At 49.0% G+C, this 16756-nt stretch overlaps 1 protein-coding gene across 1 annotated transcript; it reads right to left on the minus strand.

Moving 5' to 3' along the window:
- Window positions 1-617: 617 nt before the first annotated feature.
- Window positions 618-5129, minus strand: LOC308162494 (single-strand DNA endonuclease ASTE1-like; the record flags this gene model as incomplete). The annotated part of the gene is made up of 7 exons (XM_080536643.1): window positions 618-918; window positions 1173-1365; window positions 1597-1828; window positions 2184-2330; window positions 2579-3292; window positions 3931-4211; window positions 4892-5129. The coding sequence occupies 7 exons, from the start codon at window positions 5127-5129 to the stop codon at window positions 618-620; spliced, it is 2106 nt and encodes a 701-aa protein (XP_080392769.1).
- Between the last annotated feature and the right edge of the window lie 11627 nt (window positions 5130-16756).

Below are 16756 nucleotides of genomic sequence, written 5' to 3' on the forward strand. Positions count from 1 at the left end.
TATCCCATGACTGACACAGACTGACACAGATGTAAGCAGAGACAGAACAGACTGTCTGGGAGAGTGCTGCTTTCATCCGTCCCGTCCACATAGATCAGTGCAGTGGAAGCAGAGGAGACAAGGAGAGGAGGCAAGGGGAGGAAACCACTTTAGACGATTGAGACGAACCCTGACAGTTAAAACCCCCCCTCTTCCCTGCATCTCCCGTTGGCAATCCCTGAGCTGTTTTAAAAACATTGGAATGGTGGCGCTCTTCCACTGTCGCTATAGGCAACGGTGGTCATCTTCGAAAAAACTGCCCAAAGGAAGCCCAGGCCTGGGTCCTTGGGGAAGTTTTCGGGACTTTATTTGTTATTCGTGACGAGTCGTGGTGCTGGATTTTGTGGGTGACACTCGCTAGATCATTAGATGTGCTAGATCTCCTCCGTAGAAACACCCTGGGGGGTGGAAACATAACGCACCGAAACAAACAACAGTACTTGGGCCCAAAAAGGTCTGGGGTGGTGGGGGGTGGGGGGGGCCCGAGGGGTGGGCCCGAGGGGTGGGCCTGAGCCTCTAGTGGAAGAGCGCCATGAATGTCCGGTTTCTAAAATCCCACCTGATCATCTCTCTTACTCTTACTCATCCTCTTCCTCGCCCTCTTCCTCACTCATCAGTATTGCAAATCGGTTGTTGAAACCCTGAGTGGATGGGACTTTAATTCCTCCTCCTCCTCCCTTCCCCTTCTTCCCCCTCTTCCCCCTCTTTGCAGATGACGAGGAGGAGGGCTGAGTTTTGCGGTGGCTGCAGTTCTCCACGGCGGCCAGCAGGGAGCGGTAGAGCTCCCCAGAGAGAGGACCTCCAGCCACGAGGGACTCGGCAGTGCGCCCCCCTCTGAGAGACCTGACCAGCCCGTGTACCAGCGAGCCACTGAACAACCTGAGAGACAGAGAGAGGGAGGGAGAGAGAGGGAGGGAGAGAGAGGGAGAGGGAGAGAGAGAGGAAGAGAGAGGAAGAGAGAGAGGGAGGAGGAGGGAGAGAGAGGGGGAGAGAGAGAGGGAGAGGGAGAGAGAGAGAGAGAGGGAGAGAGGGAGGATAAATAAAGGACAAGTCAAACCCCTTTCAGGAGAAACAGCATAATAGGTCAATTGTAAATGAAGCAGTGTATGTGTGTGTGTGTCTGTGTGTATTACCATGCTGTGCATGGTTCAGGCAGGGGCAGTAACAGCAGTTGGTTGAGACAGAGCACGCTCCAGACGCAGGCTTGCCATTGGCTGAAACCGTGAGCCACTACGACATCCATATGCTGCTTCTGCCCCGGCTGCACCCTCTGTCTGTCCAGCCCCGCCCCCACGCTGCGCTCTGCAGCCCCGTCTGCCTCAGGACCTATCAGAGAACACCATGGAAACATGGAGAATTACTAGTAAAAAAGACAACTATAATTATTAGTTATTATATATAGTAACTATAATTGCCATTCATGAAGTGTTTCGCATTATATGAAGACAAGTAAAAAGGGTTAGCTGCCCAATGTGACACACGTTCAGAGACACACACACACACGTTCAGAGACACACACACACACACACACACACACACACACACTCTGTAGCTGACCTGTGTCCTGCTTGTGTGTAGCTCTAGACAGGTTTGAGCGGGCCAGCTCTCCGTAGACCATGCCCAGCAGGAGAGCCTGTAGCTGGGGTGGGGAGGGGGCTGGCCTGGCCCTTCCCAGCCAGAAGGCTGTGACCCCCACAATCAGGCGGAGGTGGGGGGGCACGGGGGTTAGAGCAGCCTCCTTCACCCCCAGAACATCCAACAGGACCCCCAGACGCACGGCAAGTGGGGCCTAGGGCAGAGAGGGGGGACGACGACAATGTGGACATGTGATCAGAGGGTAATGACAGTGTTTCAGCTAATACATTCAAACTAAAAACGAATCCTAACCATCTCCCCTAACTCTGCCACCCCCCTCCCCCCTGGACACTGCTGTGTTAATTGTTCCCTGCTCGTTAACTCTGTGTTCTATGTGCTCATGTTATCTGTTGCTTGTTGTTTCTGTGTTTTCAGTTTTTCCCATATTGTCAGCGTCTTTGAAAAGCGCTATATAAAAACTATGAATTATTATGATTATTATTAAATGAAATATACGGAATCCTAGAGAAAAAAGGGCTGCTATGCTGACAGGTGGTTGCTATGGTTACCTGGCCGAGTGTGTCCAGGTGCAGCGTGGTACAGGGTGGGCGTGGCTCCGTCTGGTCGCTTCTCAGCGCCAGCAAGTTCCTGTCGTACTCCTCCACGACCACGTGGGCGCCAGAGGCACCCTCCTCTCCCCTCACGCCCGTCTCTCCCTGCTCCGTCGCTGCCCCGCCCGCTGGTCTGCTATTGCTCCCTGGCCCCCCCCCTGCACCCTCCCTTCCCCACGGCCCCTCCCCCTCTTCCCCTGGCCTGGAGTCTCCTGTCCACTACCTCTTTGTCCCCTACCTCCTTGTCCACTACCCCCTTGTACACTACCTCCTTGTACACTACCTCCTTGTACACTACCCCCTTGTACACTACCCTCTTGTCCACTACCCTCTTGTCCACTACCCCCTTGTACACTACTATCCATCCCTTGCTCCTGGTTCTCCCCCGGCCCTTTCTCGTGCAGCAGAATGCCGTACAGAGCCTGACGTATGGGCAGGGCGCAGCGGTGGCTGCTGGGTAGCCTGCTGTTCTCCACCTGCGGAATGAGCATGACCCTGTGGAGCACCAGGACGTCCAGGACCAGAGGAGCCAGAGCCCCCCGCCCCAGGGCCCAGGACAGGCACTCCGGCAGCGGGCTGGGAACGGCCGTCTGCCCCCCCTCCGGTGCCGCCGTGGAGCCTCCAGAGAACCAGCCAACCAGAGAGCTCTGAGGGGCGAGGTGGTAGTCCTGCATGCGCGCCCGCAGGAGGGAACAGAGACTGTTCTCTCCTCCTCCTCCTCCTCCCATCATCCTCCCCACCTCCGCCAGCGCCTCCTCTGGTCCAGGGAAGGAGGAGAGCCAGAGGAGGAGACCCTCTATGCGGGAGGGTGGACTCTTCCCTCCCCCTCCCCCGTCCCTGCCCCTCCCGCCTCTCCCCCCCGGGCAGGTCCGGTCCAGCATGGAGAGGAGGGTGGCGGTGCCCTTGGGTGTGCCGTAGTCGTTGCCCGCCAGCACGGCACACAGAGGCAGCAGCTGCTGGTTCATGCCCCCGAACCGCTGACACAGACCAGCCACCGTGTAGCAGCGGGTGTGGATGTACTGGTTTGTACCTTTAAGACCTTGATTTTTTTTCTCAAAATTCACAAACTTTCAAGGACCGGTGGGAACCCTGTCGATCAGGGTTCTCCCCCCAAATAATGTAAGAGTCGCGCTGCGCCACGCTGTGAATTTGGCCGCGCCACTATATCAACATTTCAAGGCAACTTAACACTAGAACAGCTAAAAGTAACTACTAAAAGAGCCCCTCTTTACAATGCTCAAGCTGCTATTTACACACAACGACCACTAGTTGGCCACTTGTATATTAGCCTGCCTCCTCCTACACAGAAAAACTACAAAATAGCTTTATACTAGCGTATCCTGATGTGATTTTGAAAATGTAAGGATACTGGGTGGTAGAACGCACATATCTAGGAAAAGTCATGAAAGGAGGGTCCTGAAATTTGATTGAGTGCAAAGATATAACATTTTTCTTTACTCACAAATGACCCCTCATGGCTGTTCTAGTGTTAAACTATACGTCTAGTAATGACAGAGTGAACTATCTTTGGCTCGCCAACAACATCGTTAAGCAAAACCGACCGTGAAAGTGTTATAGTGAATTTAGCTGTGTTTTATCTGTATTTTCTGCACATTTTCATATAAATAAACGCATGTCAGGTTTTGATGACGCAATCATCTCCCAAGTTTGGAATTGTGCACATCTGATGCTTCTAGGTCTGTATGCGGGTCGCCCTACCTGGGAGGTCAAAGATGAAGAAGTCGCTGTCATTGGTCAGAATAGGGCAGCGCCACTGACTGGCCAGACAGGCAATCTCCCAGTCCGCCTCGACGGGACACTGGACCAGCGGCACGCCGTGCTGGGAGAGGACCTGAATGAAAACATCCCGTGTGAGGAGGGGGAGGACACAGTTGCGCCCACCATGGGAGAGAGAGTCCGCCTCTTTGATCTTACTCTGCAGGCGCTGCCTCACAGTGGCAAACTTCTTGTTGCTGGGGTCCATCCCTCAAAAACATAAACAAAACAATAAATAAATAAAGGAAAATCCAGGCTTATTTTGATAAGTCTCACAAGACTTAATAATAATAATTCATTGTATTTATATAGCGCTTTTCTGGGGCTCAAAGACGCTGACAATATGGGAAAAACAGAAAACACAGAAACAACAAGCAACAGATAACATGAGCACATAGAACAATGTCCAGGGGAGGAGGGGGGTGGCAGGGTCAGGGGAGATGGTTAGGGGTAGGAGAGGTTATATGCACTTATAAAATAATCCAGGCTTATTTTGATAAATCTTGCAAGACTTAAAAGACTTGGATAACCCTGGATTTTCCTGATTTCGATATTGATGTAATACCCCCCTGGAGTCCATGCCTCACAAACACAAGCCTCAAATAAACATACAAATAAAATAAATGCTATTGACATTCTTGGTGAGTGATTCTAGGTTGATGGGGATTTGTCTTGGTATTCTACAAGGCAGGTAGGACTATGCCCGTTTATTTCAGCTCTAACCAACACAAACACTGAAATCACATCAGAGCCAAAATCTGTGACGAAAAAAACCTTGGCTAGGACATGACATAAGACATCAACAAGATACATAAGCCTTGAATAAAACATTGGTAGACATACATAGTCCACACAGACATACATAGACCATACATAGGACCTGGACGTACCTCCGTCCAGCACCACGTAGGGCTGTATGTCGCAGGCTGCCAGGGCAGAGAGGAACTGAGAGAGCAGGTTAGCGAACATGTCGTAGTCCCCCCCATGCTGCTGCTCCAGACGGTGGTTAAAATACAGCTTGAAGTACAGGCTACAGCCGTCCACCACCAGCCGACTGTCCCTGAGCCTCAGATCCTGGAAGAAGGAGCGGTCCCCCTCCACGTAGCTGGTCAGACCGTGCACCCCCATGCTAGAACATCAGACAACCTGGGAGAGAGATATTAGAAAACATTTCTTACAACCTCCATGTTGCCTTCACTGTAGACTAGTGGTGGCCAAACTATGACCTGTGGGCCAACTGCACATTTTTTAAATAAAATGGAATATGGCCCATTAGAAAATAGTCTATAAAAATAAATTGCACTGTCTGTGCATTGGACTTCTTAGTTTCAACACTAGGTGTCACTACCATTTTTCAGAACGACTAGACCAGGGGTGCCCAATACGTCGATCGCGCATTGAACAAAAAGAAAAAAAAAACAAAAAAAAAAAATCGCCTATCATCCATAGTCACTATGGCTTTTGCCACTTGATTGACGTCACTTTTTTTTTTTTTTTTGCCACTTGATTGACGTGTAAGCCAGTCTGAGATCTGATCTTTTCACCTACACCTAACACGCGGTTCACCACGCATGCGCAGTCAACAGCACCAACTACAAAATACAAAATACCGGCGAGACTAATTACCTAGTTAGCCTTCCAATTTCTACTATTTACTATATAATACTAAATAAAGGCTATACAAATGAGTGGGGAAGCTGGACCAAGTAAGAAACCAATAACGTATAACTTCCATCCAGAATGGGAGGAGGACTTTTTTACACGATGTGATATTGGAAATGCGTCTGTCTGATCAGCAAATCTACGATGGCTATTTCGAAGAAGGGAAATGTGGCAAAAGAGCGAAAACGTACGACTGCAACGATAGCTTCTTATCGCGTCAGTCACGTTCTTGTTAAACACAAGAAGTCATTCAAAGACGGCGAAATTGTGAAAAAAGTTTCTCGAGGCTGCAGATTGCCTTTTCGATGACAGATCCACAGTGGCTGATGACACCTTGCAACCAGCTCCTACAGCCCTGACTATTAGAAACTATCTGCCTCCTCCCAGTGTCAGGTCTCCCACTAAGGTAGAGAAATGCATTTATTTCCTCCTTTCAAACTAGGGAACTACCTGTTTTGTATCTGGTTTACTTTTCTGTTTGTTGGATCAGTAGTTGGCTATGGTACTGCAGACTGGCTGTCAGTGTGTGAGTGAGAGAAAGTGAGTGTGTGTGTGTGTAAGAGAGTGAGAGAGAGAGAGGGAGAGAGAGGGGGAGAGAGAGGGAGGGTTTGTGTTATGGCTCCCTATGCAGACTGGCAAGTGTGTGTGTGTGTGTGTGTGTGTGTGTGTGTGTGTGTGTGTGTGTGTGTGTGTGTGTGAATGTGTGTGAGCGAGAATAGCAAAGAGGGAGGGTTTGTGATGGTCTTCTCCTGTGGCTGTGTGACAGAGAGAGGGAAAGTGTATTGTGAGTTTACTATGCAGGCTGGGAACTGTGTGTGTGTGTGTGTGTGTGTGTGTGTGTGTGTGTGTGTGTGTGTTTGTAGTACGTGCATGTACGTTTGCGATGTTGAAACTAGACTGGTAGATCTTGGCAGACTGGCTACTTGAAAAGTAGATCTTGGTTCCAAAAAGTGTGAGCACCCCTGGACTAGACCGACCGTTGCAATGATCCTATCTTGAAAACGTTTTTAAAAATCCCATGAAGGGTCGAACATGGTGGAAGCAAAAAGACAAAAAATAGCAAGTGAGTGCAGAAAATTGCAGGCACGGTGGGAAAGTGAATACTTACACACAGAAGTCATGTGGAAGTGTGTTTGTTTGGTTTTCAAGGAATTTGAAGCGGTGATGAAAGATTATAATGTTCGAAGACAGTACGAAACGAAACATCAGTCCTACAGAGCAGAAAGTTGAACATCTGACAGCTAGCCTGTTAACTCAACAGCAGAATTCTTAGTACCGTCAAAGTACAGGAAATTGCTGTGCGCACAGGCGCCGGGAGCTGCCGCAGAAAAATGTGTGTGAACAGGAACGAGGGATCAGCTGATCCCAGCACAGACAACATTCTCTCCATCAACTCCGACGGCTTGCCGTCGCCGAGGCCGTTGAGTGACAGCAGGCAGTCTGCTTTCTCTAGTTCCAACAGCTCACAAGGGGGTTCTACTGCCAAAAGTCGGGCAGCCTGACGGTTGCAGCGTAGATGTTATGACATATATATACTATGTATGTTAGCATGTATGTTAGCATGTATGTTAGCATGTATGTTAGCATAGTCCGGTGCGGGCGCTGTGGGCAACGCGGCGTCGTCACCGGCGTTCTCGTTGTCAGACATCTCGTTCGCTTTAGTCGGGGTCACCAATGTGGGAGTTGTAACAATGAGACGTCGGGGTCACCAATGTGGGAGTTGTAACAATGAGACGTCGGGGTCACCAATGTGGGAGTTGTAACAATGAGACGTCGGGGTCACCAATGTGGGAGTTGTAACAATGAGACGTCGGGGTCACCAATGTGGGAGTTGTAACAATGAGACGTCGGGGTCACCAATGTGGGAGTTGTAACAATGAGACGTCGGGGTCACCAATGTGGGAGTTGTAACAATGAGACGACAGACGTAGGTTGGAGTCGAGGTTGTTTACTTCTCCTCACTTTAGATACATGCAAAACATACACTCAGTAAGTAACAACTGTAACCATAGTAACAATACTAGTATAATCCGGAACCGGAAACCATAGCCCCTTTAACACCCACTCTTAAAGGTACAAGCTCTCCTTGGTGAATGTCTCTCCTATTGACTTAATGTGAATCACCACATGCTAATATTTATTCACACAGGCTACATAACAAGCTTATCCTGTAATACAGTTTATTTACCCCTCTCTAGCTTTTAAAACATTGCTTTTCTACATTGTTTACATTTACATTATTTAACTTATGGACCACACACTATCAATTTTTATCTTTAAGTACCGTATTAGAAGTTCTGTAACTATACAGTATATTCTGTCTTTTTTTTTTTTGCCTCTTCAGCATCCTGAAAGACCTATTCACAAGAATGACCTGAAGAACCAGTCTGAATGCTCACGATACTGAACACCCTTACAGTACCTAACAGAGTCATGTTGTAGGTCTTGAATTGAATTGAAAACCTTTATTGTCCCCAATGGGGACATTTTGTTGTCAAACAGCTCAGTTAGGGCAGAAAACATTCAATACAGAAAACAGAAAACATTCAATAAAATACATAAAACAGTGCAGGCTCAATAAGTAAAAAGTTCCAAAAGTTCCAGCTCCAGGTCTCCCCCACCCTGCAGGGCCTGGTTGTAGAGTCGGAGTGCAGCTGGAACAAAGGACTGTCCAGATCTTTTTGTACTTTGACGGGGGAGAACAAATCTGTGGCTGAACTTGCTCCTCATCCCCGCCAGCTCGCAGTACATCGGGTGGGAGGGATTGGCCAGCATGGCCGCCAGTTTTTTCCCCATCCTCTGTTCTGCCACCACCTCTAGGCTGTCCAGCCCGGTCCCCACCACAGAGCTGGCCTTCTTCACCAGTTTGTTTAGCTTCGCAGCATCCCTGGCACAGATGTTTCCACCCCAGCAGGCCACGGCGAAGAACAGAACGCTGGCAACCACCGACTGATAAAACATTTGCAGCAGCTTGTTGCAGACACCGAAAGACCTCAGCCTTCTCAGGAAAAACAGTCTGCTCTGCCCTTTCCTGAGAAGAGCCTCGGTGTTGTCAGTCCAGTCCAGTTTGTTATTCATTTGTACTCCCAGGTACCTGTAGGAGTCCACCCTCTCGACTTCCACCCCCTTGATGGTGATGGGGGCTGGGGTCCTTCTCTTCCTCCTAAAATCCACCACCAACTCCTTTGTTTTGCTGGTGTTAAGCAAAAGGTAGTTGGTGTCGCACCACTGCACAAAGCTCTCCACCAGGGCCCTGTACTCCTCATCCCTGTCGTCTGTGATGTAACCGACGATAGAGGAGTCATCCGAAAACTTCTGCAGGTGGCACTGGTCGGAGCTAAACTGGAAGTCGGAGGTATAGAGGGTGAAGAGAAAGGGTGACAGAACAGTTCCCTGGGGGGCACCGGTGTTGCACACCACCACCTCAGACTGACAGCCCTGCAGTCTCACATACTGACGCCTGTCTGTGAGGTAGTTGTGGATCCAAGCCGTCAGGGAGTCCTCCACACACATCACTGCTAGTTTGTCAGCCAGCAGTGATGGCTTGATAGTGTTAAATGCACTGGAGAAGTCGAAGAACATGGTCCTCACCATGCTCTGTGGCCTCTCCAGGTGTGTGTAGGCCCTGTGCAGCATGTACATGATGGCATCCTCCACCCCCATGCTCTCCTGGTATGCAAACTGCCGGGGGTCCAGGAAGTCCTTCACCTGGGGCTTAAGGTGTTGCAGCACTAGCCTCTCCAGGATCTTCATGACCTGTGGTGTCAGGGCGACAGGTCTGTAGTCGTTTGGGGTGCTGGGCCGTCCCTTCTTTGGCACTGGGACGATGCAAGAGGTCTTCCAGAGCTGTGGCACCCTCCTCAGTCTTAGAGATAGACTGAAAAGATGTTGGAATGTGTCCGCCAGCTCTCCAGCACACACCTTCAGAACCCTGGGGTTGATGTTGTCTGGACCTCTGGACTTGTTCACATTCACCCTGGAGAGCTGCCTTCTCACCTGCTCAGATGTTATAAAGCTGTGAGTACCGGTGTCTCCAGGTGTGAAGCATGCTCCCTGGCTCCTGGTGTTGGTAAGGGGAGGCAATTGCTGCTGGGGTGTGAGGGGGTCAGGGGGAGTGGGGGCTACTGTTGCCAGGGGTGCGGTACATTGGAGAGGGGAGGAGAGGGTCGGGGGCTGTGGGGGGTGACAGGGGGATGGTTGGTCAAACCTGTTAAAGAAGCAGTTCAGGTCATCCGCCTGCTCTCGGGTCCCCTCCACCACAGTATGTGGCTGCTTGTGGCCCGTGATCTTCTTGAAACCCTTCCACACCTCCTTGGAGCTGTGGGCCACTAGCCCGCCCTCCAATTTCCTCCTGTATTCCTCTTTGGCTGCTCTCAGCTCCTTCTTCACCTCCTTCTGAGCGGCCCTGGCTCCCTCAGTGTCCCCTGCCTTAAACAGCCTCCTCTTCCTTTTCAGAAGGTTCTTGATGTTCCCATTTATCCACGGCTTGTTGTTAGGAAAGCACCGTACCTTTTTAATGGGGACGATGCTCTCCTCGCAGAACTTGATATAGTCTGTGACACAGTCTAGCAGACCATCTATGTCCTCTATGGCCCTCTAACAGAACCAGTCTGAATGCTACGATACTGAATACCCTTACAGCAGAATCACAGTACCTAACAGAGTCATGTTGTAGGTCTGGGTCTAACAGAACCAGTCTGAATGCTACGATACTGAATACCCTTACAGCAGAATCACAGTACCTAACAGAGTCATGTTGTAGGTCTGGGTCTAACAGAACAAGTCTGAATGCTACGATACTGAATACCCTTACAGCAGAATCACAGTACCTAACAGAGTCATGTTGTAGGTCTGGGTCTAACAGAACCAGTCTGAATGCTACGATACTGAATACCCTTACAGCAGAATCACAGTACCTAACAGAGTCATGTTGTAGGTCTGGGTCTAACAGAACCAGTCTGAATGCCACGATACTGAATACCCTTACAGCAGAATCACAGTACCTAACAGAGTCATGTTGTAGGTCTGGGTCTAACAGAACCAGTCTGAATGCTACGATACTGAATACCCTTACAGCAGAATCACAGTACCTAACAGAGTCATGTTGTAGGTCTGGGTCTAACAGAACCAGTCTGAATGCTACGATACTGAATACCCTTACAGCAGAATCACAGTACCTAACAGAGTCATGTTGTAGGTCTGGGTCTAACAGAACCAGTCTGAATGCTACGATACTGAATACCCTTACAGCAGAATCACAGTACCTAACAGAGTCATGTTGTAGGTCTGGGTCTAACAGAACCAGTCTGAATGCTACGATACTGAATACCCTTACAGCAGAATCACAGTACCTAACAGAGTCATGTTGTAGGTCTGGGTCTAACAGAACCAGTCCGAATGCTACGATACTGAATACCCTTACAGCAGAATCACAGTACCTAACAGAGTCATGTTGTAGGTCTGGGTCTAACAGAACCAGTCTGAATGCTACGATACTGAATACCCTTACAGCAGAATCACAGTACCTAACAGAGTCATGTTGTAGGTCTGGGTCTAACAGAACCAGTCTGAATGCTACGATACTGAATACCCTTACAGCAGAATCACAGTACCCAACAGAGTCATGTTGTAGGTCTGGGTCTAACAGAACCAGTCTGAATGCTACGATACTGAATACCCTTACAGCAGAATCACAGTACCTAACAGAGTCATGTTGTAGGTCTGGGTCTAACAGAACCAGTCTGAATGCTACGATACTGAATACTTGTTGTGGTGGAACGTTGTAAACTACCTCATTCCTTTCTTGATCTTTTCTCCTGTCCTTATTTTGCACCATGTTTTATTTTATTTTATTTGCACTGCTTTTTTAAAGACAGTTTTATTGTATTAATTTCATTAGATTAAGATACAGAAATGCCCACTGTAATGTGAGGACACACCAATAAACTACTGTAATGACATCAGCTGAACTGTTCAGTAGTGGTGTATAACAGGGTTTTCTATGTAAAACTGAGGGGGCCACCAACTTTTGGTTTTTTATTTCCTCCCAAAGAGTTTCAGATTTTTTTAATAGTCAGAATTTCTGAGAGAAAAGTCTGAATTAACTCCAAAGTACAACTTCCAAATCTAATTCCAAAGGACAGCTTGATACGAGCATTAATGTCATACATATAACCAGTAAATAAACACTAATCTGACTTTTTTCCTAATAATTTCAGAAATTCTTATCAGAAATTCTAACTTTAAACTCAGAATATAAGCTTCCCCCCTTTCGGGAGGAAAAACTGAATCAGTTGATGGCCCCTAATACTCATCCTAATACTCATCCTAATACTCATCCGTAGTTTTCTGGTGTAAAAACAGTTTTTCTTGCAGTGTAACTGGTTCTGGTTGACAACTGCCGCGGTTAATAGTTTGAACATCGGCTGTCAAAGTGCCGACAGCAGCAGTAGCTATTTGTCAAGTAACACAGTACATGATCTCAAACCTACTGTAGTAAACAGAGTCATGTTGCAGGTCTGGGTCTAACAGAATCATGTTGTAGGTCTGGGTCTAACAGAGTCATGTTGTAGGTCTGGGTCTAACAGAGTCATGTTGCAGGTCTGGGTCTAACAGAGTCATGTTGCAGGTCTGGGTCTAACAGAGTCATGTTGTAGGTCTGGGTCTAACAGAGTCATGTTGTAGGTCTGGGTCTAACAGAATCATGTTGTAGGTCTGGGTCTAACAGAGTCATGTTGTAGGTCTGGGTCTAACAGAGTCATGTTGTAGGTCTGGGTCTAACAGAGTCATGTTGTAGGTCTGGGTCTAACAGAGTCATGTTGTAGGTCTGGGTCTAACAGAGTCATGTTGTAGGTCTGGGTCTAACAGAGTCATGTTGTAGGTCTGGGTCTAACAGAATCATGTTGTAGGTCTGGGTCTAACAGAGTCATGTTGTAGGTCTGGGTCTAACAGAGTCATGTTGTAGGTCTGGGTCTAACAGAGTCATGTTGTAGGTCTGGGTCTAACAGAGTCATGTTGCAGGTCTGGGTCTAACAGAGTCATGTTGTAGGTCTGGGTCTAACAGAGTCATGTTGTAGGTCTGGGTCTAACAGAGTCATGTTGTAGGTCTGGGTCTAACAGAGTCATGTTGCAGGTCTGGGTCTAACAGAGTCATGTTGCAGGTCTGGGTCTAACAGAGTCATGTTGCAGGTCTGGGTCTAACAGAGTCATGTTGTAGGTCTGGGTCTAACAGGTTCATGTTGTAGGTCTGGGTCTAACAGAGTCATGTTGCAGGTCTGGGTCTAACAGAATCATGTTGTAGGTCTGGGTCTAACAGAATCATGTTGCAGGTCTGGGTCTAACAGAATCATGTTGTAGGTCTGGGTCTAACAGAATCATGTTGCAGGTCTGGGTCTAACAGAATCATGTTGTAGGTCTGGGTCTAACAGAGTCATGTTGCAGGTCTGGGTCTAACAGAACCATGTTGTAGGTCTGGGTCTAACAGAGTCATGTTGTAGGTCTGGGTCTAACAGAACCATGTTGTAGGTCTGGGTCTAACAGTCATGTTGCAGGTCTGGGTCTAGGACTGAGGCTCGGTGCCTGTGGTTGGCAGCTGACTCAGAGATGCCAATACCGAAGCTAGACTATAATGAACTGTTTTAAATTCTGTGGATAACATTGTTCATCCTGCTAAAACAGGCGGGCAAGTCCAGATTATTTGCAGTTACAATGACATCGCAGGCAAATGATCACGGAACTGTCTATGGAAAAACATCCATGTGACAACGCGCCGTCATACAGTAACATATTGCATTCATGCGCGCATAACTCTAACTAACATTGTCTCTAACTTGACATATGAATAAATATATATATATTATAATTATATTTAATAAATCAACAGAGTTACATTGTAAATGTTTTACATACCCGCAACAATCCAATCACATGGAGAGCGAGCGCTGACTTCCTACTCAAGGAGTCGAGTGAATGGAATCATGGGAAAGTGAGTCTACACTGGTTTATAGTCAAACTTTGTCGCCATCTAGTGGTCAGATTAAAACATTTTTGGCATTTAGCAGACGCCTTATTCCAAAGCGATTTACAATCAATACATTTGAATGCTAAGCATGTGAATCATCAGTCCACCATTCGTGGCAGGAAGAGTAATCCAGCTCAGGCCCGGGGCCATTGATAGAAGGAGAAACCTTCTTCTACCACCTTCTTCTAGAACTTTTTTTTTTTTTTTTACTGGAGAAACAGAGAAGCAGTACAAGGGGGGCAATAGAAGTCATAGGGGACACAGTAGAGGGGAAAGCGGGTGTCTTTAGGAGACGTAGTGGTGAGGGTCAGAAGATGTCTCAGGAGGAGCAGTTGAGATGTAACCTGAAGAGGTGGGTCTTCAGTCTACGACGGAAGATGGGTAGTGACTCTGCCGTTCTGACAGCCGTGGGGAGCTCATTCCACCAGCGGGGAGCCAGTGTTGTGAAGAGACGTGATCGGGCAGCCCGACTGCTGTGTAGAGGAGGTGGGGCCAGTCGGCCAGCCGAGGTGGAGGAGCGGAGTCAGCGGGCAGGGGTTTCCCTTTAGCTGGCTGTCCCTTTAGCTGCCTGGTATGCAAGCACCAGGGTCTTGAATCTGATGCGAGCTGCTATCGGGAGCCAGTGCATGGTGCGAAGGAGAGGGGTGACATGCGAGTATTTGGGGAGGTTGAATACCAGCCGGGCAGCAGCATTCTGGATGAGCTGCAGAGGTCTAATGGCTGAAGCGGGGAGCCCAGCCAGGAGTACATTGCAGTAGTCCAGGCGGGAGATGACCAGTGCCTGGGTCAAGAGTTGCGCTGCCTCTCTGGTAAGGAATGGTCGTATCCTTCTGATGTTGTAGAGGAAGAATCTGCAGGAGCGAGCCGTTGCTGCAATGTTCTCCGCACAGGATAGTCGGTTATCCAGGATCACTGCATGGTTCTTGGCTGTCAGGGAGAGGGTTAAAGTAGAGTTCTCCACTGTGATGGAGAAGTCTTGGAGAGGGCAGGCTTTCCCGGGGATGAAGAGGAGCTCGGTCTTGTTAAGATTGAGCTTGAGATGGTGGTCAGCCATCCAAGTTGAAATGTCAGCGAGACATGCTGAGATACGGGTTGCCACGTGTACATCAGACGGGGGGAAGGACAGGAAGAGTTGAGTGTCGTCTGCGTAGCTGTGGTAGGAGAGCCCATGTGAAGAGATTACCGAGCCAAGAGACTTGGAGTAGAGGGAGAAAAGTAGGGGCCCTAGGACAGAACCCTGGGGTACCCCAGTGGAGAGGGTTCGTGGAGAAGATAGCGATTCTCTCCAGGTCACCTGGTAGGAGCGGCCCGCCAGGTAGGAAGAAAACCAGGAGTGTGCGGTGCCAGAGATGCCCAGGTCTGAGAGGATGGAGAGACGGATCTGGTGATTGACTGTGTCGAAGGCGGCAGACAGGTCAAGGAGAATGAGAACAGAGGAGAGGGAGGAAGCTTGGGCAGAGTGGAGGGCTTCCGTGACAGCAAGGAGCGCAGTCTCAGTGGAATGCCCAGCCTTGAAGCCGGATTGGTGGGGGTCTAAGTGATCCATCTTCCGGAGATAGTCAGTCAGTTGTTTAGATGCCGCGCGTTCAAGGGTTTTGGAAGGGAAGGAGAGAAGGGATGCAGGTCTGTAATTGTGGACAGATGATGGGTCAAGGGTAGGTTTCTTGAGGAGAGGCTTGACTCTGGCTATTTTGAAGGCCACAGGGACAGATCCTGTGGATAGGGAGGAGTTGATTAGGGTGGTAAGGTAAGGAAGGATGTCGGCGGAAATGGATTGGAGAAGGGGGGAGGGGATGGGATCAAGAGGGCATGTGGTTGCCCGCTTTGATGTGATAAGTGTGAGAATCTCATCGGGGGAGAGGGGGGAAAAAGATGACAATCCAGAGACCGAGTGTCGAGGAGAGAGTTTGGAAGGAGTGTTAGCATTGTTAGTGGGAGGAGGGAGAGGTGGGGGGGAAAAGGTGCTGCTGATGTCGTCCACCTTTTTTTCAAAGTAGGTGACAAAGTCATCGGCGGACAGGGAGGCAGGAGGAGGGGGAGGAGGTGGATTAAGGAGTGAAGAGAAAGTGGAGAACAGTTTTCTAGGATTAGAGGCAAAAGAATGTATTTTGGAATGATAGTAGGATGCTTTAGCAGCTGATGCCGAGGAGGCGTAGTTGGCAAGGAGAGAGTGATAGAGGTTAAGGTCATCAGAAAGGCCAGTTTTTCTCCATTTCCTCTCAGCTGCTCTGAGCTCTAGTCTACAAGCATGTAGCGTTTCAGAGAGCCAGGGAGCTCGAGGAGAGGATCGAGCTGGCTTCAAGGTTAGTGGACAGAGGGTGTCAAAGGATGAGGTGAGAGCGGACAGGAGGGTTGAGGATGCCGCATCAGTGGATAGAAGGGAGAAGGATTCGACAGAGGGTAGGGAGGATAGGACAGAAGAAGAGAGGGTGATGGGGGACAGGGTAAGTAGGTTACGACGAGAGGGTCTTAAGTGGTTAGAGGCTGAGAGGGAAGAGGAAGTTTTGAGGGGAAGGGAGAAGGATATAAAGTGGTGATCAGAAACTGGAAGAGGGGTAACGGTAAGGTTGGAAGTGTGGGAAGATCTGGTGAAGACAAGGTCGAGCTGATTGCCTGCCTTATGAGTCGGAGGAGAGGGGGACAGGGTAAGGCCGAAGGAGAGGAGAAGGTCAAGTACTCCAGATGAGAGAAGCTTCTCAGATTGGAAATTGAAGTCACCTAGTAGTACGAGCGGAGTGCCATCATCAGGGAAAGAGCTGAGAAGGCCATCCATCTCGCCTAGGAAGTCACCGAGCTGGCCTGGGGGGCGATAGATGACAACAATGTGGAGTTTGACCGGGGAGGAGACAAAAGCAGCATGAAATTCAAAGGAGGATATAGACAAGTGTGCCAGGGGAAGGACAGTATGTGACCACTTGGGCGAGATGAGGAGTCCTGTGCCTCCCCCTCGACCAGAGGGTCTAGTAGAATGAGAAAAGGAGTAGGCGGCAGAGAGAGCTGCCGGTGTAGCTGTGTTTTCTGGTGTGATCCAGGTTTCAGTGAGAGCAAGGAAATCGAGGGCCATAAGAGATGC

The sequence above is a fragment of the Nansenia antarctica genome, assembly GCF_963989245.1.
Source record: "Nansenia antarctica genome assembly, chromosome: 7".
Classification (NCBI taxonomy): Eukaryota; Metazoa; Chordata; class Actinopteri; order Argentiniformes; family Microstomatidae; genus Nansenia; species Nansenia antarctica.